Source organism: Colius striatus, chromosome 4 (genome assembly GCF_028858725.1).
Source record: "Colius striatus isolate bColStr4 chromosome 4, bColStr4.1.hap1, whole genome shotgun sequence".
Taxonomy (NCBI): Eukaryota; Metazoa; Chordata; class Aves; order Coliiformes; family Coliidae; genus Colius; species Colius striatus.
Genome location: NC_084762.1, coordinates 18324126 through 18342217, shown reverse-complemented (window position 1 = coordinate 18342217; position 18092 = coordinate 18324126). Strand labels below are relative to the sequence as shown.

General features: G+C 48.4%; 1 protein-coding gene across 2 annotated transcripts; it reads left to right on the top strand.

Annotated features, from left to right (window-relative positions):
• Positions 1-2705: 2705 nt before the first annotated feature.
• On the top strand, positions 2706-17768 carry IRF4 (interferon regulatory factor 4). 2 transcript variants are annotated; one of them, XM_061994998.1, is made up of 9 exons: positions 2706-2927; positions 4355-4632; positions 5065-5251; positions 6070-6158; positions 6703-6844; positions 8597-8704; positions 10003-10356; positions 13780-13892; positions 15929-17768. In XM_061994998.1, exons 1-9 carry the CDS (start codon positions 2717-2719, stop codon positions 16070-16072), a joined length of 1626 nt encoding a protein of 541 aa, XP_061850982.1. In that variant the 5' UTR covers positions 2706-2716; the 3' UTR covers positions 16073-17768. The 2 variants fall into 2 exon arrangements, with proteins under 2 accessions (XP_061850982.1, XP_061850983.1); XM_061994999.1 differs by lacking the exon at positions 8597-8704.
• The last annotated feature ends 324 nt before the right edge of the window (positions 17769-18092 follow it).

Sequence of the window (18092 nt, the reverse complement as noted above, 5' to 3'; positions counted from 1 at the left end):
TTTCTCTTCTGTGCTGAGGAACTCCCCCTGTGCCAGTGCTCAAGGGGATTTTGTGGTCTCTGACGTGGGGAGAGCCCCTGAATGAGCAGCAATCCTCACAGGGCCTCTGCTGCCAGACATAGTGCCTCTAGTGTATTTCCAACAGTTCCTCTGGCTTAGAGGACTGGTTCAACCAGTGGGGTTTTTTTTGGGAGGCAGGAGAGCCTTTAAACTTAGGACAACAAAGGGCAACCTTTCTGAAGGAGAGGAGAGGAGAGGAGAGGAGAGGAGAGGAGAGGAGAGGAGAGGAGAGGAGAGGAGAGGAGAGGAAAACTCCTGAGTGCATGAGTGAAATAAGTGTGCCATTTGCCTCAGCACTGCACTTTTCCATAGAGATCCATTTCAGAGAGCCCCTGGCAGCCAATCTGAGCTGACTTCTCTCTGCTTTTTTTGCCTGGTGTGCAATTCCCAGGTGAGTCAGCTGGGACTTCAGAGGGGTTTGGTGAAAGCAGAAGCCAACTTTCTGTGTCCTGAGGGCTTGTGAGTGGCTGTTGAGAAGAAACAGTCACTTTTCCTGGCATGCCTTTACTCAGTGTGACATTAAGAGTGTGAAAAACAGGGGGCCTGGTGGTGACTGCTGTGGTTAAAGAGCAGCAAGAGCATTTTCACAAAAGGGCTTCAATTCAATCACCAACACAGAAAACTTCCATGAAGGCAGAGAAGCTTTTGGGTAAGGTTTGTAGGGTCAGGCACACACGATGGTGAGGAAACCACTAGAAAAAGACGAACAGTGTTGAGGTGGTGTCAGTGATCAGCCCACCAGCAAGGCTGGGTAGGGAGGAATTGCCTCTTCACATACGCAAAAAGCACCCAACGAAAGTTTACGCAGTGCATTGCTGCAGTGTTTAATGCAGACACCACAGTTGTGTTATTGATCAGTTTGCTACTTTACAGACCAAAAGGGTGGTCCTACTTTTTTTTTTTTCTATCTTAAATGGAAATGGCCAGAAACCTGAGTAACAAACTCAGCAAAGCTAATGAGATTAGCATGTCTTACTCGTGAGAAAGCTTAGTTGCAAAGGCTGAGCGTGCATGTAGGGCTCTGGCTTTAAGCATCCCCTCTAAAATTGAGGCAACTGGAGATAGCAACTCATTGCCTGGATAGATGATGTCCCATATATGCACTTGTCCAGGATTTTCATGATTGACTTTGTCTTCTCCTAAAGATTTCTGAACGTGTAACCCATCTGTCTCTCAATCTTGTACATGGACTTCTTTGGACAGGAACAACTTTTTTCTTTTATTCCCAAATATTCTCCAGCATTTTGAGAAAGATGTTTGGGTTTAGTTTAGGGAATTTTTTCCCCCTCTTAAGGATCTGACCTAATGGAAACCAAATCTGCATGTTACACACTGTCCTAGAATTTGCTGTTTTTAAAAGAGCTGCAAAAGAGAGGCGGCATTAGAGGAGCTCATTTTATAGTGACATATTTCAAGACAGTTTTATACTTAATGAAATTACAGTTGGCACCCTGAGTACCTCACAGTCTCACCCCTAGGAATCAAAATTGGATTTTTAGAAAGCCTTTCAGATGCCTTTTGGTAAAGCTGTGGTTGCTCGTCTTGATTTATGGCGGTCGCCTCCAATCTCTAAGATGTATTTTAATGTTTTGGAGGTGCCTCAAACTCAAGGCTGTAAAGATTTCAGGTGGGCACTGCCAATTCCTTTTTAGAGGATGGACGGATGGTGTGTTTTAAATCCGGTGCCTAAAAACGCCTGCGCCTCTCACTTCTCCCTCAAAACGTGGCAATAATTACATGTAAATTTCAGAAGATGGCGTTGAAGATTTGCAGTGACTATCCCGGGCTCTGCCCGTACCCTCGCCGCCGGCCGCCTGCCAGCGCGGCGCGCGGTGGCTGCTCTCTTGATCTGATACGTTACAGCCGAAAGGATGTGGATGTGTGTTGGAGACGTTAAAACAGAACAACAACAAGAAAGTGCCGTGGCGTGAAACACGTGTTTGAAACCCCGAATGGCGGTAAGAAAGACTTTCATGCGAGCCTGGACCTCGCTCCTCCATCCTTCCCCGGCTCCCGCCACGTTAGGGCTTTGGTAGGCAGGCGAGAGCAGTGGCTTGCCCAGCCTCAGTTCTGGTTCTTAAGGCGAGATTTCCCGGGGCAGCATCCCCGGGGCTCGGCGGCGAGGGGGAGGCTCCCGACCCTGGAGCTGCCCCCGGCTCCCGCCGCCGCCGTCCCGTCGGGACTCGCTGCCCGCGGGCTCGAAGCCGCTCCTGCCCCCCGCCTTGTATAGCCCCAGTTCACACCCGCCGGGCCGCACGGGACGAGGCAGGCTCTCCGGGGGAGTTCCTCGCTCCCTTCTGCCATCCCGGCTCGGTTGCCCGGGCAAAGCTGAGTTGAGGGGCAGTGGGTGAGGGCAGCGGGTACTGGCCCCAGGAGCAGCGTGGGTGCGCGGGTGGGGGGGAGAGGATGCCCCCGCCGTCTACCCGGCCGGCGCCGTCTAGAACGTTTCTGGTGGGTGTAGCTGGCTGGGTCTTTTACAGTAAAAGCCGCCTGGCTATCATAGGTAGGAGTTTCCCCGTGCTATTTATGTATATGTGCCTGTCTGCATACATTTAAAAAAAAAAAGCCCAACGCGGACTCAGAGAGGGCGCCGGGCTGCGCCCCCCCAGCCCCCCCGCCTGTGTTTACCAGCAATGGGCATATGTCACTGCCTCAGATGTTTTCCAGCTCGCAAAGTCCCCGCTCCCCTCCGCCGGCTCCACCTCCGGGCAGGGGCCCGCCTTCCCCCCGCCCTCCCGCACCCGGGCACGACGCCCTCCATCATATAAAGAAACTTCCCGGTGCCGCCGGCCCAGTCGCTGTCCGCCCCGTCTCGGCAGCCGGCCCGGCGACCAGCGGCTTCTGCCCGCTCCAGCGCCGCGACAGAGGTAAGCGGCGGCAGAGCAGCCCCCTACCCCGGGCAACCCCCTCGTCCCCCCGGGCAACCCCCTCGTCCCCCCGGGCAGAGAGGCTGGGACCCGGCGGACTTGCGGGCTTGGCGGGTGGGCGGTGCGGGCACCTCGGCTTTCCCGGCTCTGGGCTTCTCCCGATGCCATCGACACCTCATCGAGACATTTCCCCCCATCTATTTTTCTTTTATTGGTAATATTCCCCCCTTTCCCAATTTAATGAAAAAATAATAATACTCACCCTGTTATTTGCTCCCTGGGAGGGTCGAGGGAAAGGGTAGGAGGAATCTACTTCATGTGTTGTAAAGGGGGGAAAAGGACCTTTTTGGGGTCTTTACACGGGCTCCTGCGGGTCAGGTGTGGGGGAACCACAGCCCCCGCTGGCCGCCCAGGTACACTGTGCCCAGAGCAGAGCTGAGGGACACCGGGTTTGGTGTCTGGAGGGATGCTGCTGCCTGAGAAGGGGTGTAAGGGGTGAAGAGCTGCCAATTTGCCTACGGCAGTGTGCACCTGCCTAACAAGGGTCTCTGAGAGCTTCCCTTGGTACAGAAGCAAAGACCGTGGGTGAGGTACTACTTTTTTAATTAGATGCTATGGTGGGGGAAAAGAAAAAAAACCCCACCAAATGAAGCTTGGTGGCATTTTAGTGCTTTTTCAGATCGGGGGGAGGACAAACCTGGCCTGGCTGTGTGCCCAGTGCTCTCACTGGGTTGGTTGATTGTGGGCTCTCACATCCCTGGGGACATGGCCCTGCTGCCAGGCTCCATGGGCTGCTGTCTTTTTAGGTGTTAGCAATGTATGGATGTGACTGTTACTATATGTGCATGTTGGGAGCAGTTGGAGGGGTAGATGTGTGTAGGACATATGTGTTGGAAGGTGTCTCGCTTAAGTGAGCATGTGGAAGCTGCTTGGCTGTTAAGAGTTAGATGCTGTGTATGTCATAACTGCACACAGAGCCCTCCAAACCATATGCGTGTGTCTGACGTTACAGACATGGGCTGTCATGTGCAGATACAGTTTTGTGCGTTTCTTTTTTGATTAAAAAGTAAAATCCCAGTTGCACTCTGAGCGGGACAGGGGAGTTATGCCTTAAGTCACCTGCGGTGGAGATTTCAACAGCCTCCGTATGTTCATGCAAAACAGTGTCGGGACAGGGGGAAGTCTGTCAGAGCCCGCAGCTTAAGTGGTGCCCGGGGAGGGCAGTGGGGGGCTGTGCCTGGTTTCCTGAGGCTCTGTACCGTGTTTCCCGGCCCCCCCTCCGGGCCCTCCCTGCACGCCATAGCTGCCCTTTAGCACGATACCCGTGGCACCAGGGACTGGGGACTGCTGGCGGGTGCTCTACGTGGCGACTGCAGCCACTGCCTGACCTCTGACCCCTATCCTGCCCCTCTCCCCCTCCTCTGCAGCCCCTCAGAGAGCCGGTGCTAGGGTGAGTGTGGAGAGGCGGGCTTGGCGAGGCAGGGCCTCTGACACGAGTGGCATGAACTTGGAGCCGGGTGAGTGCGGGATGAACTCAGTGAGCTGTGGCAACGGGAAACTCCGCCAGTGGCTGATCGACCAGATAGACAGTGGCAAGTACCCAGGGCTGGTGTGGGAAAATGATGAGAAGAGCATCTTCCGCATCCCCTGGAAGCACGCCGGCAAGCAGGACTACAACCGCGAGGAGGATGCCGCCCTCTTCAAGGTAGGGCTCAGCCTGGGCTAGAGGCTGTGGGACACAGTTGGGGCAGGAGGCTGCCGGGGAGCTTGGCTCGGCTCAGCTCTGCCTGCCTGCTGGCTGCCTGCCCGCTGGTCCTGGCTGTGCCCCGGTGTCCCCTGTGCCTGTGCGATGGGACCAGCCGCCCTTCCCCACTTCTCCACGTGGAGCTAAATGCTTGTGGGACTGTGGCACATCTATTTCCACATTCATCTTGGATCATTTTCTCCCTTTCCTTGTGCTCGCTAAACTGTTTTTCCTACCTTTCTCTGTTGCTTTTTTCTCAGCCTAAACCTGTGGGGAGTAAATTCATGCACATATAAGCACACACACATATGCTATTTCAGTCATTGTGGACTTGCACCTTGTAGTTGATTCTTTTTCTTCTCTCATTCTTTTGATTATCTGAAATGTTTCCAGGCTTGGGCTCTTTTTAAAGGAAAGTTCAGAGAGGGCATTGATAAACCAGATCCCCCTACCTGGAAGACAAGATTAAGGTGTGCTTTGAACAAGAGCAATGACTTTGAAGAACTGGTGGAGAGAAGCCAGCTGGACATCTCAGATCCCTACAAAGTGTACAGAATAGTGCCAGAAGGGGCTAAAAAAGGTAAAGTGTCTCAAATCCCCCATGTAATGGAGTGTGAAGCATACATTGCAAGCATGTGAGGACTGAAGCGTGCTTTTCTGCAATGGCTCTGTGGTGTTTGAAAGTCTTTTAAGGAGCCAAAATGCAGGGCTCAAGTGCAGCTTGTTCTGATGCCCGAAGGGTCTGTGTCTGCGGGAGGAGCCCTGGCGCTTGAGTCGCAGTGTTGAGAGGGAGCCCTCACAGAAGATGCAGGCGGGCGCCCTGCGCATTGCTGGAGGAGCTGCTCATGGAGCCTCCCTGCCAGCTCTGTGTAGAGGGAGCCAAGCAAGAGGCTCAAGGCACAGGCCAACCTCCCCACTCCAGAAAAAAGTACTTGCTGTATGTAGGTTCTGAATATGGGGAAGAGCAGAAGTGGTTTGAGCCGGACAGTTGGTAGCTGCTGGAGGGGTGAAAGAGCTGAGGGAGCAAGAGATGCCCAGCCTGTAGCCTCCTAGACAGAGACTTGAGGCCGTGCCTGATCTCCAAGAAGCCTCTGGTGCCAAGCAGAGCTTGTGGGAGGCAAAGGCTTGTCAAAGCCCTGGGGGGACATGGTGGCACACTGAATATGGCTGAGCTGTTCTCTGCAGGACAGAGGGGAGCCCAGCAGGACAGGCTGCCTCTGGGAGCTGTCTGAAAGGGATAGGGGAACTGGGAATCCTGTCCCAAGCAGGTACTGGAGGGCATTTTAGTCCTCTGCTTGTTCAAAGGCAGGTTGTATGGATTTGCCTTCAGAGTGCCAAATTTGGATTTCCTTAAGATTTGATTATCATTATGTATTTTCATCCCTCTGCTGAATATAGGTGCAAAACAGATCAGCATGGAGGAGCAACCATTAATGATGAACCATCCCTTTCCTGTAACATCACCTTACACTTCACTACCATCTCAGGTATGACATTAGTTGTGCGTTTCGCTCGATGCTCGTGTGTTGAGCAGCATCATTTCTGTGCTGTGTGCTGTGTCTGTCTTTGCTGGCATGGCTCTCTGGTTCTCTCTGGGAAGAAACTTTATTATGAAAACTGAAGCAGCTTCTCTAATGTCATATGAGGCCACAGGGCAGTTGATTTCCCTTGATGTTGTTTGTCCCTCAGTAATAGCTCTTTTCTGTTGGATGATGGTGCACTGCCATTCTGCTGGTGCCAGAATGTAAGCACCCAATGAAGCTGTGCTCTTCCAAGCAGACATTTACCAGCAATGCTTTGACTGCCTTTTGTTATTCCACCCTGCTTGTTATTTACACCAGTGATGAGAATTTCATTTGAAAGCCTCATTTGGTGGTGGTGGCAAAGTGCCATCTGTGTAGCCCGGGCAATGCTTAGACCTCCATGGGCTTTGGCAGAGCAAATCAAGGAGCTGAGACGTGAAAGCTGATGCAATGCAGACCGTTAAGTTTTGAGAGCTATTGAGTAAAAGAATTATCTCAAACTGAGCAGATACCGAACTACATGGTGCCCCACGAGCGGAACTGGAGGGAGTTTGCCCCGGAGCAGCCGCATCCCGACATCCCTTACCAGTGCGCCAGTGTCCCCTTCACAGCACGCAGCCACCACTGGCAAGGGCCTGGCTGTGAAAACGGTAAGATGCTCCCGTTCAGGGTTCCTGGCTGAGGCTGGTCACCCAGAAGGACCACAGATTTCAAGTTTTTTATTATGTGGCTTTGACTGGAATTAACGGAAGTGGCTGGAGAGGAGTGCTGGGTTCAGAGAGAGCCCTGGAGTCCATGGCAAGAGCCTTTGTACTGGCTCTTGCTTTCACCACCACTATATGTGTGGTGTCGGGGCTGTGCAGTCCTCTGAGTTGATACAAGTAATCCCCCCCTCTAAAGTTCTCTGCTGTCTCAAAGCACTGGGTGATAAGAAGGGAACCAGTCTCCTCGCTAGAACCCTGCAAATAGGAACATGTGTTCTTTGGCTTTGCTTGCTGATTTTGGACCTTTTGAGGCACGCATCAGTGAGGTTTTCCCTCCAGGCTTCTGGATTAGAATGGCATTATTCTCCCGAGAGGGAAGCTGAAGTTATTACTGTATTTTACTGCTGTGGCTACAGGACAACTTGTCATGGATTGAGTCTCTCTTGGGGCTGGTACAGCAAAAACAGAATAAAGGGATGTTCTCTTCCCCAAAGATCTCACAGTACCAGAGCCTGACATAATCATGGCTTTCCAAGCTCTGCATCCTTAGGAAAAAAAGCCTGAATTGTGAAAACTGGCAATGCTGAAGCCTGCAGGGGATAAAATGGAAGAGAAAGGGAACCATGTGCCGTAGAGCCTTGCAGGGTAACTCACCTGAGGATGCAGGCTTTTGTTTCGTGAGGAGAAGCAGCTGGTTCAGAAGGGCAGGAAAGGATGGGAAGCAAGGAAGGACTTCTTAGAGCAGATGCTGCATTTTGAGAGGACAACTCTCTAGAGATTTTGGTGCAGAGAAATCTCTGGGTCTGCTAAAAAGCAAATATGCACTGCAACGTATGCCTAGCAGTATGTTGGAATTCTGAGGCAGAATCCTTTGCTTTTAGTTGAGCTGTTCCTGAGGTAGCAAGCTGAGTGAACTGCCCTGAGTGAATTCCATCCTCCACAGCAGTTAAACGCACGTTTGGATGCTCTGCTGAAATTGGAGGCAGCTGTTAGGGGCTGGCATTGGGTTTCTCATTGGACTCTGAGATTTTTCAGGAGCTGTGGGTGTGTTGTACCCGCTCCAGCTCCTGATTGAGCTGTTGGGAAAGGTAGTGCATGTGCTGGTCTGCAAATCGCTTTGCATCCCTCTCCAGAGACTTTCACTGACATTAAGAAACAGAGGAAACCATCAATTGCCCGTGTTATAATCCACTTACTGCAAGGCATCTCTCGGAACACTGTAATAGTAGTCCCGGTAATAAAACCTTAATAGTCTCCTGCTGCACACTTTTCTTTACCTACTTTTTAAACAGTGTTAATTCCATCTTTATTGTTACACCTCTCTGTGGTAAAATTCCTTTCACTGAATTGTTTTATGCAGGTGACTCTGAAGAGCACTATAGGCTAGTTAAAAATATAAATCATTTCTGTAATAGAGTCACTCATTAGGTAAGGAAGGATGACTAGGGACAATACTGAGATGCTCAGGCAGTATTTCATGCAGACTCAAAAATGTAGTCCAAGTAACATCTAGAGAGACTGGTAGAGTTGCCATCCCTATAAAAATGGGGAAATAAAGACCTTTTTTAAGAAGGAAGGAAGAGAGAAGGTTCCTGGTGGTGCCCAGAAAAACTCACTTTTGCATCACTATGATCTCTGCCCAAGCTTTTCTTTTAAGGATTTTAGGCAGCTGTCACTGACTTTTGTTTGTGAAAACAGGTTGTCAGGTGACAGGAACCTTTTATGCTTGTGCCCCTCCTGAGTCCCAGACTCCTGGCATCCCGATTGAGCCAAGCATGAGGTCTGGTGAAGCCCTTGCTCTGTCAGGTAAGGTCCGTAACCCCCCGGGCTTCCTAGGGAGTTGTTAAACTCTTTTGTTAAGGAGACTACCACTTCTACCTTTCCACGACACCATCTCTCCTTTCTGATGGAAACAAAAAAGAATAAGAAAAAGAAAAGAAATCCCTTCAGTGAATTAATTTGGCACGTGGGCTTAAGCCTGTGTTTTCTGGGATACTTAAGCACTTGTAGCCTCAGCTCCAAGGGATGGAGGTGGTTCAAGTGAATGGAAGGGCTTCACTGGCTGCTGGTGTTAGTGCTGTTTTGCTTTGGTGAGCCACCAAATCAGGCCTTCCTAAGGGAGTCTGGAAATTTGGGGGAGACTGTGACTTTTAGTCAGTTTTTCATTGGGGAGGATCTGCCTCCGAAACCGGTGTTACCTGGGTACCTTGCTGTGATCCTGCTGGTGCCATCTGGCTTTGCTTTGCTTCAGTATTCCTGGTGGAAAAAAGGCATTCGGGAAAGAAAAGGAGAGTTATTTCAGTCAGGTTTGCAGACATCCAGTTGCTGGGGGGGTTTTGAGTAGCTCTGGGAAAAGGTGTGGGAATGCGCTTGTCACAGAAGTAATGGGTTAACCTGGAACGCGATGCTTGGCAGGTTTCTTGAGCAGGTTTGTATGTTCTGTATGTGTGTGTGTTTCTATATATCTATAAACATATATGACACACACACACACACATATATATTCAGTGCTGTGAGAGTTCTCAGGGACCAGCCAAGTTGACCAAACAGCCATTTGAAAGCAAGACTAGGGATTTTGGGTACAGCTCTGTTGGAGCTGGAGCCAGTAGTTGTTTCTCCTCAGGCAGCTGAGTGTGAGTTTGCAGGTCCCCTGTGCGGAAGCCTCTTTTTATGCAAAATCTGGGGAGAAACACAGCTACTTCCTGGTTAAATCTGAGGAAGTGGTACTGAGCCAGGGGGTTTATTTGTGATGTGAACGGCGAAAGTGTGACAAAAAACAACTTTTAGTGTGCAGGCTTTTCCTTTTAAACAGAAATGTGAAGTTTGTGGGATGTTAGTTCCCACCAAAATCCCACATCAGTAGCCCTTATAATAAAATGAGAGGCCACTAATGCTACTGTGCCCCAAAAGTTTTAGTATTTACATTCTTTACATGTTTATTGTTAATGTGAGCCTGTCTTCTGGGTGGTAGGGCCACCAACCTCAGGAATCTCATGCAAACTTGTCCCTTGGTCTTACTGCAGATCCAAAACATAAAATATTCATGGTAATGTGCAACAATGAATTATTTTTTTTACTTCTTTTTTTCCCCCCTCTCCTTGTAGATTGTCGACTCCACATCTGTTTATATTACCGTGAAATACTGGTAAAAGAGGTGACAACTTCTAGCCCTGACGGTTGTAGGATAGCCCATAGCCAAAGTTACGAGGTCAGCAGCCTGGACCAAGTTATCTTCCCTTATCCAGAGGATAACGGCCAGAGGAAGAACATAGAAAAACTACTGAGCCACTTGGAACGAGGAGTAGTGCTGTGGATGGCACCTGATGGCCTCTACGCTAAGAGACTTTGCCAAAGCAGGATCTACTGGGACGGGCCTCTGGCTCTCTACAGTGACCGACCCAACAAGCTGGAGCGGGACCAAACGTGCAAGCTCTTTGATACTCAGCAGTTTTTAGCAGGTAATTCCCTCTATGGCTTTGGTTAGATTCTGGAGACAGCAGCCAGTCACTCTCCACATCAGCTTTACGGGAGTGCTCTCTTCATGTTCCCTTATGAATTATGGTAAGGATAACCTGTTTCCTCTTCTGGGCAAGCACAGTCAAGGGATAGCTGACTCCTGAATAATCCTCTCAAATTCTACTCTCTGTGCATGTTTGATGCCCCTACACAAACCAGCTGGAGTGAGATGAGGCTCAGCTGGTGACACCCAAAACCCTACATCCCTTTAAGGAGCGTAAGGAGGAACCTAACAAAGCAGTCTTTCCACAAATTGAGTTACAGAGGAAAGTAGATCCTGATTTTGGATCTGCTAGTGTAGGTCTGTGGTCTGCTCTCGCACTGCTCTCAACTTGACCCACAGTGAGCCTGAGATTGTACAATGCCAGTATGAATTTCAGTAGAAAGCTTTCTTTACAGTCTATGCCAGTGTTTAAAAGATATCTTGTGGATAAAAAGGATTTCACAAGCTCTGGTGTTTCAGGGTTGCCTGCTACTCCGAGCAAGGAGATGCATTACCTCTCCAGAGCTCTGTGGGAAGGTCTAGTTTTGCACAGGTCAGTGCAGCAGGAGAAGGACGTGTCAGGACCATGCCTTCTCCTTCCAGCCCAGAGAGGGAAGGGGCAAAGCCTCAGCCAGTCTCAACCTCGCTTCCCAGCACTTCTGAGAAGTTAGAGGGAGGAAAAGTGTCCACCCAGAGAAACTGATGGGAGACAGTCATTGTCCCAAAGGACAGCTTGGGCAGCAAGAGCACACATTGACCCTTTTTTGAGATGTGTGGCATCACTGTAGGTGAACTGTGTCCCTGTGGTTTTCCCATTAGACCAGGACATCAGCACTGGCATCACTCTCAGAAGAATAATGCCTTGCAAAATGAAAAAAACCCCACCACCATACCCAAACCAATAGCTTTAGCATAATTCATGTTCCAGGGTTGACGCGCTGTCCTGGAGAAATGATTGAGCAAGAAATGCATTTAAAGAGAGAAATCTCATATGGATGTGGGACGTGACAGTTAGAAAGGGGAATTTGAGGTCAGGGTATTGGCTTGGGCTTCAATCACATGCTAATTTAAAGATGTATAATTCTGTTTCTGATGATGGCTTTGGAAATCCCTTTCCCTTTTCTCAGGTGTTTTTTTTTTAGATGTGCTCTGGGTTCTTCCAAGCGGTTGACAGGACATCTCTTTTTAGATGCCTAACCCCAAAGATAAGCCCAAGCAATAATTATTTTTTCCCCCTCTCCTAAATTACTTATGCACCAATGCCTGGGCAAACCCAAGCCTGTGGCTGAAGTCAGTGCAAAGTGGGTTTTTGCATGTGTCGCTGCTCAGCTAGATTTGGAAGTGCCATGCCATGAGTGTATCACAGCTGCATCTTAACTGAATGTACTGAGGTCCCCGACTGCAGCAAGCTTAGGCATTCCCACTGTAGGAAACTAGACCTTCACTGAATCACAGAGTAGTTGGGGTTGGAAGGGACCTATAGAGATTATCCAGTCCAGCCCCCTGCTAAAGCAGGTTCACCCAGATCAGGTCACACAGGATGGGTCTTGAAAACCTTCAGAGAAGGAAACTGCCCTTCCTTTGGAAGAGAAGCAACAGGCTTCTATCAGGAGGGGAAATTACACTGCCATGCAAACTGCACTGATGCACTGAGGCCTGTGTTGAGCAACCTGTGCTCTTGAGAAGCCTAAAATGTTAATAAATCAGAAACCAGGTGGATGGTCTCTGACAGAAAAGGAAAAAAAAGAGTAGGAAGAAAAGAGGAAAACAAGGTTTTGAAGGAGAGTCTGGGGATAACTGTACTTTATTCCATGTTTTAAGTGAGCTGCACATTGATTTACTCCTATAACTGACCCTCTCTGTAAGAACAGCAGTCTCAAAACAGGTCTGGGACACTATTGTAGCCACTGAATCCACACCTTGGTCTGAGTGGTTAGAGTAGAAATGACAGGGGTGTATTTTGGGAAAGGATACATTTGTCATGCCAAGTTTGATATCCGCAGTATAGCAGGGAGTGCTTCATGGGACATTGGCTTTGGTATCGATTTTGACTTTTTCCAGAAAGCACGAATGGGCTTGTAAATTAAAGTGAAATCTTTACCAATCAACTATGTAGAAATACTGCCCATAATGCAGATTTGAATGGGAATATTGTGTTAGATGGGTTTTTCTCTTGTCTAGAAGGAAATGCAGCGTCTAAAACACAACATAGCGATTTTTTGTTTTAGTGTAAGTCTCTTACAAAGGCCTCCCCTGCTACCTTTTGTACTTTGACTGAATGTTAGCTGAATATACTGAGGTTAATGAGGGCCACTTTGACTACTGGAGTAACAGTACAATTTGACCTTTTCCCTTTGTGCAAGAGTGTGGGTTAGTGAAGGGATTACAGGAGTGCAGAAGACGCAGGCTCTTTTGCTGGCTTGGTACATGGCATAAATAAGGTGCTTCAGCTTTCCATGCCTCTCTCAGTGGTGATGGTGGCTTCATGACTGTGTGCAGCTGATGCTGAATTTCATGCCTGGCAGTACTTTGAGCCTCTGGCTCTACTAAGCCCCTGGTTTCAGTGCTGTTGTTGGGCATCTGCTTGAGTGGATCCCAGCTGCTGCTGACGTCTACTCTAGGAGGTTCCGCTGTTAAAGCCCAAGATACTAATTGGAAGACATCCCAGTTTGTGCATGTGAAAGGACTCGTCAGGCAAGGCAGGAAAGAGAAAGATTGCAGTGTTGCAACTAGCTCCCTCTGATCTCTGGGAAAGTGTCTTCTCATTGCCTCTTACCTGTTCTCTGTCATCCTCCTCTGGACTTACTTCATGTTCTCCCACTGTGCTTCAGGGTCCTGCATTTGAAGCTCAGCCAGCCACAAAGTCTTCCTTACCAGCCTGTACTGGTTTTGTCTGGGTTAGAGTTATTTTTCTTCATAGCAGCCCATGTGGTGCTGTGGATTTGATCTGTGATCAAAACAGTGCTGGTCACCCAGAGATGTTTTAGCTAATGCTCAACAGTGCTTGCATAGCATCAAGGCTTTCTCTGTTTCTCCCTCTGCCCCCACAGCAAGTAAGGCTGGGAGGGGAAACAGCTGGGACAGCTGACCCAAGCTAACCAAAGGGTTATTCCCTACTATATGACCTCATGGTCAGCAGTTAAACTGGGGTGGGAGTTTGCCAGAGGTTGCTTTTGTTTTGGGGGGTTTTTTGCATCACTTGTTTTGTTTTGCTTTATTTTTACCTATTAAACTGTTTCTACCTCAACTCACAAGTTTTCTCACTTTTGCCCTTCTGACTTTCTCCTCCATCCCAGTGTGGGGAGTGAGCTGGTGCCTGCATGGTGGGTGCCTGCCTGCCTGCCGAGTTTAACACACAGTACGGCCTCTTCTCTCTTCCCAGAGCTGCAAGCCTTTGCTCACCATGGACGTCCGCTGCCAAGATACCAGGTTGCTCTGTGCTTTGGGGAGGAATTTCCAGATCCGCAGAGGCAAAGGAAACTAATTACAGCCCATGTAAGTAGGACTTATGCCTTACCTAAAGGAAATGTATTCCTCAGAGGATATGAATCTGCCAGTCAGGCTTTTCCGAGTGTACAGTATATGTAGCTTGTGAGGGAGGCAATAAATCCTTGAAAACGCAGCACCATCTAGATCAGAATTGAATCCCCAGATCTGCCAAGGCCTGAGTGGTGACCCTCAACAGTGCAGAGCACCTGATTTCCCTCTCTTGTAGAGCATAAGTGTCACCTCTGATCTCTTGCAAATCCCTTCCCCTCTGAAAGAGCTGAAAGGTACCCTGGAAGAGCTGAGCCATTATCACCAGCCCAGCTGTGCAGCTCCTCAGGCTGCCAGGACAGTGCAGGATGCAGTGGTTTCACACTCGCTGCACTTGAAGCTGCTCCAGAATCCCAGCCTCCATCCCAGGGACCTCAGCCCTGGAGGGGCACAGGGGCTGCCTATGCAGCTTTGAGGTTAAGGTAGCTGGCATGCTCGTGGGCTGACTGACCAGAGTTCGCACATACTCAAAGCTAGTGTTTCGGGATGCTGCCTGAGAGAGGGTGATGACAGAGACTGAGACCAGGTAGTTTCTAAATTGGCTGTACTGGCCCATAAAACCACAAGAGAGGTGATAATGCACACGTTAGCAGCAGGGCTTAGCTTATTGCATCCTGGAGAATAAAACTACTGCCTCTTTTAACTTTTTGAAAGCCCTTTTGGTAGCAGGACAGGTCTCAAGCCAGGCTTTTGTCATCAGCTGTGGCCTCCCCTTAGCTGAGTAGCTTTTGTACAGCTACACCTCTGTTTAGCAAGTCTCTGGGTTGGAAGGCGGGAAGCTCACAAATCCATCCTGAGCTATGCAATGGCTGGTTAGAGGTGGTTCTCGATCCCCATCTCTCTTTGAGCTCTCTTCCATCCCCATTTTGTCTTTCCATCTTCCCATCACTCATGCCTAACATCCCCTTTCCAGCTCCCTTTTCCTATCCTGGCAGCTTCTCTGTGAGCCTGTACCTCCTGCTCTTTCCAGAGCTTCGTTTCCCCCTTACCAGTTGTACCTCAACCTCTCAGGCTGTCCTGGCTCATGGTCTGGTGGGACTCTACCCTCCCACCAAACTGCTACTCTCGGGGAGCTCTCTGGCTCACCCACCCTGCTCCCTTCCCCATGGCAGGATGGAAGGTTAGAATGCCAATGAGAGAAGGGAAGTGAGATCAGCGAGGCTGTCCTGAGGCAACAATCCCTTCTGCCTCTGTCCCTTCCCAGAGCTGGGACCCACAGATAGTGTATTTTTCCTTCAAAATAGTGTCTATGTATTAACATGAAGGAACTACCTGACCAGAGGGAGAGGGCTGTGGAGAAGAGCTGTCCAACCTGTCTGTCCCCTGGGAGTAAGGAGAGATTCAGGTGTTTGTTTTCAGTGTACAACTTAAATATTTGCAGTCAGAGCCCAAAGCGCTGAGGGGGAACAGTGGTTTTTGAGGAGGCAGAAGTGAAGGCAGTTCTAAATCATACAGATCCCTCTCAGTGGTTGAACAGATTCCTCATCGCAGCTTGAATGAGCTGAAACAAGAGTAGTCTTGGTGTTAGGTTGAAGTCTGTTTTCAGAGTCATTTGGTGATGTGTCTCAGTCTATCTGAGGGCTCCAGTGTTTCAAGTTAAGTCCTCAAAAGTACTTTACAACGCAGATGAGACCCTTTCAGCTCTTTGTGTATGCTTTTGAACGTGTCGTGTGTCCACGGATGTGTCTGCCCTGTAAGGCATCGCTCCCACCCAGGGGCTGGCTAAAGGGCTGCAGTTGCTAAGACATCATTTGAGTCACTTGTATGTGCCTTTCTAAAGGAAGGCTGTGGAGGTAAGGAGTCTGTGCACTTGGCAGCCAAACAGGCAAACCCTGGTTTAAAACAGAGATTAGTGAGACCGCTGAAATCCTTTGGCCATTCTCATAAGCAGAACTCTTTTGTCCTGCCTTGTTTTTAACTTAAAAAGTAAAGAGCTAAGATGAGGAGCATGAATTGTTGTCACATATCTGATTAACATTTTGTCTGTTCTTAAGGTTGAACCAATGTTTGCCAGGCAGCTGTATTACTTTGCTCAACAAAACAGTGGACATCTTCTGAGAGGCTATGATCTACCAGAACTCGTGACTAGTCCAGAGGATTATCACAGATCTATTCGCCATTCCTCTATCCAAGAATAAGATGCTCAGCAAAAGTGATTATGCACAGTGGAGGAGCAGATCTGGTTCACACATTTGGAGATCCCACATCACAGCTGGATGTGTTCAGGGGTTCAAAGACAGGAAAGTGAACTAGGACAACCATGTTGTATAATACAAATGACGGGTCTTCAGCGTTTGGATGCTACATCTCACATAGGTTCCACTGTTGCTGTGGGTAACTCAAAAGTGACAAAATGATCGCTGTGTTTACATTTGCTTGATGTTCTCCTGGGGTTTCGAGGACCGATTCTTACCGAAGACTTAAATCCAGAGTTTACACTGTTACACTGGCAGGGCTATTTATTTTGGGTTACTGATCTCAGGGAAGGCACATAAATTTGAGGTGTTCCCAATTTGAAATTGTAGCTACTATTAGGTGGGTAGGAAATGTAGATGGTTTATTGAGAATAGCTGATACATGTAAGTAGTTACAAATTTAGATTCCCAAGTGTGATGCCTATATTCTTGTATAGAACATTTCAGTGTATTTTTAAAAAACAATGCAATTCTTCAGAGACGTATTTTTTTAATGCCTGACTGACATTCGTCCTGACAATGAATTTTGTTGCTGCCACTGTTGTTATTGGATGAGCCCCCATAATAGCAGTTTCTAAGGTGATGCATTTATGGTACTGTGTTAAGAAAAGTGACCATTCAGCTCATTACCTGTGGATTTAGTGGATTGACCACTCGAATTCTAGAGTCCCAAAGAGCAGGTTTAAAATTAAGTTACATTTTTCTTATGACTGAAAGCTACTATGCATTTTATATAGATATATGAATGTATGCATTAGAATCAAGTTGGCAGACCCTGAAAATAGCACAGAAATGGTCTTGCTGGCCCTTTTTCAATGTCACATGCATGAGCCAGGTTAAAACAAGCACCATCTCTGACTTATCCAGAGCCAGCTCTGCTCTTTGTGTGCACTCACAGCTTCCTTCCCTCAGTACTGAAATGAATGTGAAGGGAGAGTTCAAGGAGAGCAGCATTTGGCCTCCTGTATCAAGAAAGTTGATAAAATACTTGTTTTAACATTTGTCTTCAAATATTTTACCGAGTTGCAATTGGATGCGATTTGCAGCTTCTAGTGACAGGGTGCTATTCTAAAGACAAAGAGAAGAGGTCTGTTGGGTATGCAGGTCGGTGAAATGTCCTCACTGGCAAGCAGACCGTGTTATCTTAGTAGCTTTAACTCCAGAACATGCCCCCTCATCATGCTTTAGCAGACATGCTTCATTTGACTTTCTAAATGAGAAAGGAAAACCGGTACTTGGTCTGGCAGCAGACTTTTGTTCTAGGGACTTTGAATTTATACATCTTAAAGATGCATACTGTTTCGGGATATATTATCCCCCTCCTTCTCCACAGTGCCAAGCTGAATCAACAGATCATTTTTTTACTTTTGTGTTCTTTGTTACTTGAAGTGTTTTTCCTGGCTTAAAGGTTTTTGATAGGGGAGAGCTCTTTCTTAGACATTCAAAGCACTGCTCTAGGTGGCCGTCAGAACTTCTGCATATGCTTTTGGCCCGCGCACACATTTTACCCAAAGGGAACTTTGTGTTCAAACTCAACTGGTACAATACAAATAGTTGATGTGGTTTTCACTTTTTTTTTTTTTTTTCCTAGTAGTCCTTGCTTCATATGCTCATTGCTTCAGCTCACATCTTAGAATAAAGTCCTTATTCCCTACCAACTTGATTCCTATGTGTTGTTTTCAGTAGTGGGGCAAAACTGGCGTGCACAGTTCTGCACTGTGGAGCTGAGCAGCACTGCTGGCTAGGTGTATGGGGAACTGTGTTCTAAGCCAAAAGTGCAGGGAAAGGTCAGAAAGGTAACTCTTTTTTTTCTTATGAAAATGTCTGCAATATTAGCTGTGATTCGTAGGAGAAGGGAAAACAGGGAGATTGCCCTTTGGCTGTTGGTTTCCTGGATTGTGGAAAGGCAGCAGAGACCTGTAGCTGGGGATCTGGTGCTGCACATGCCTGAAGGCTCTGCCTT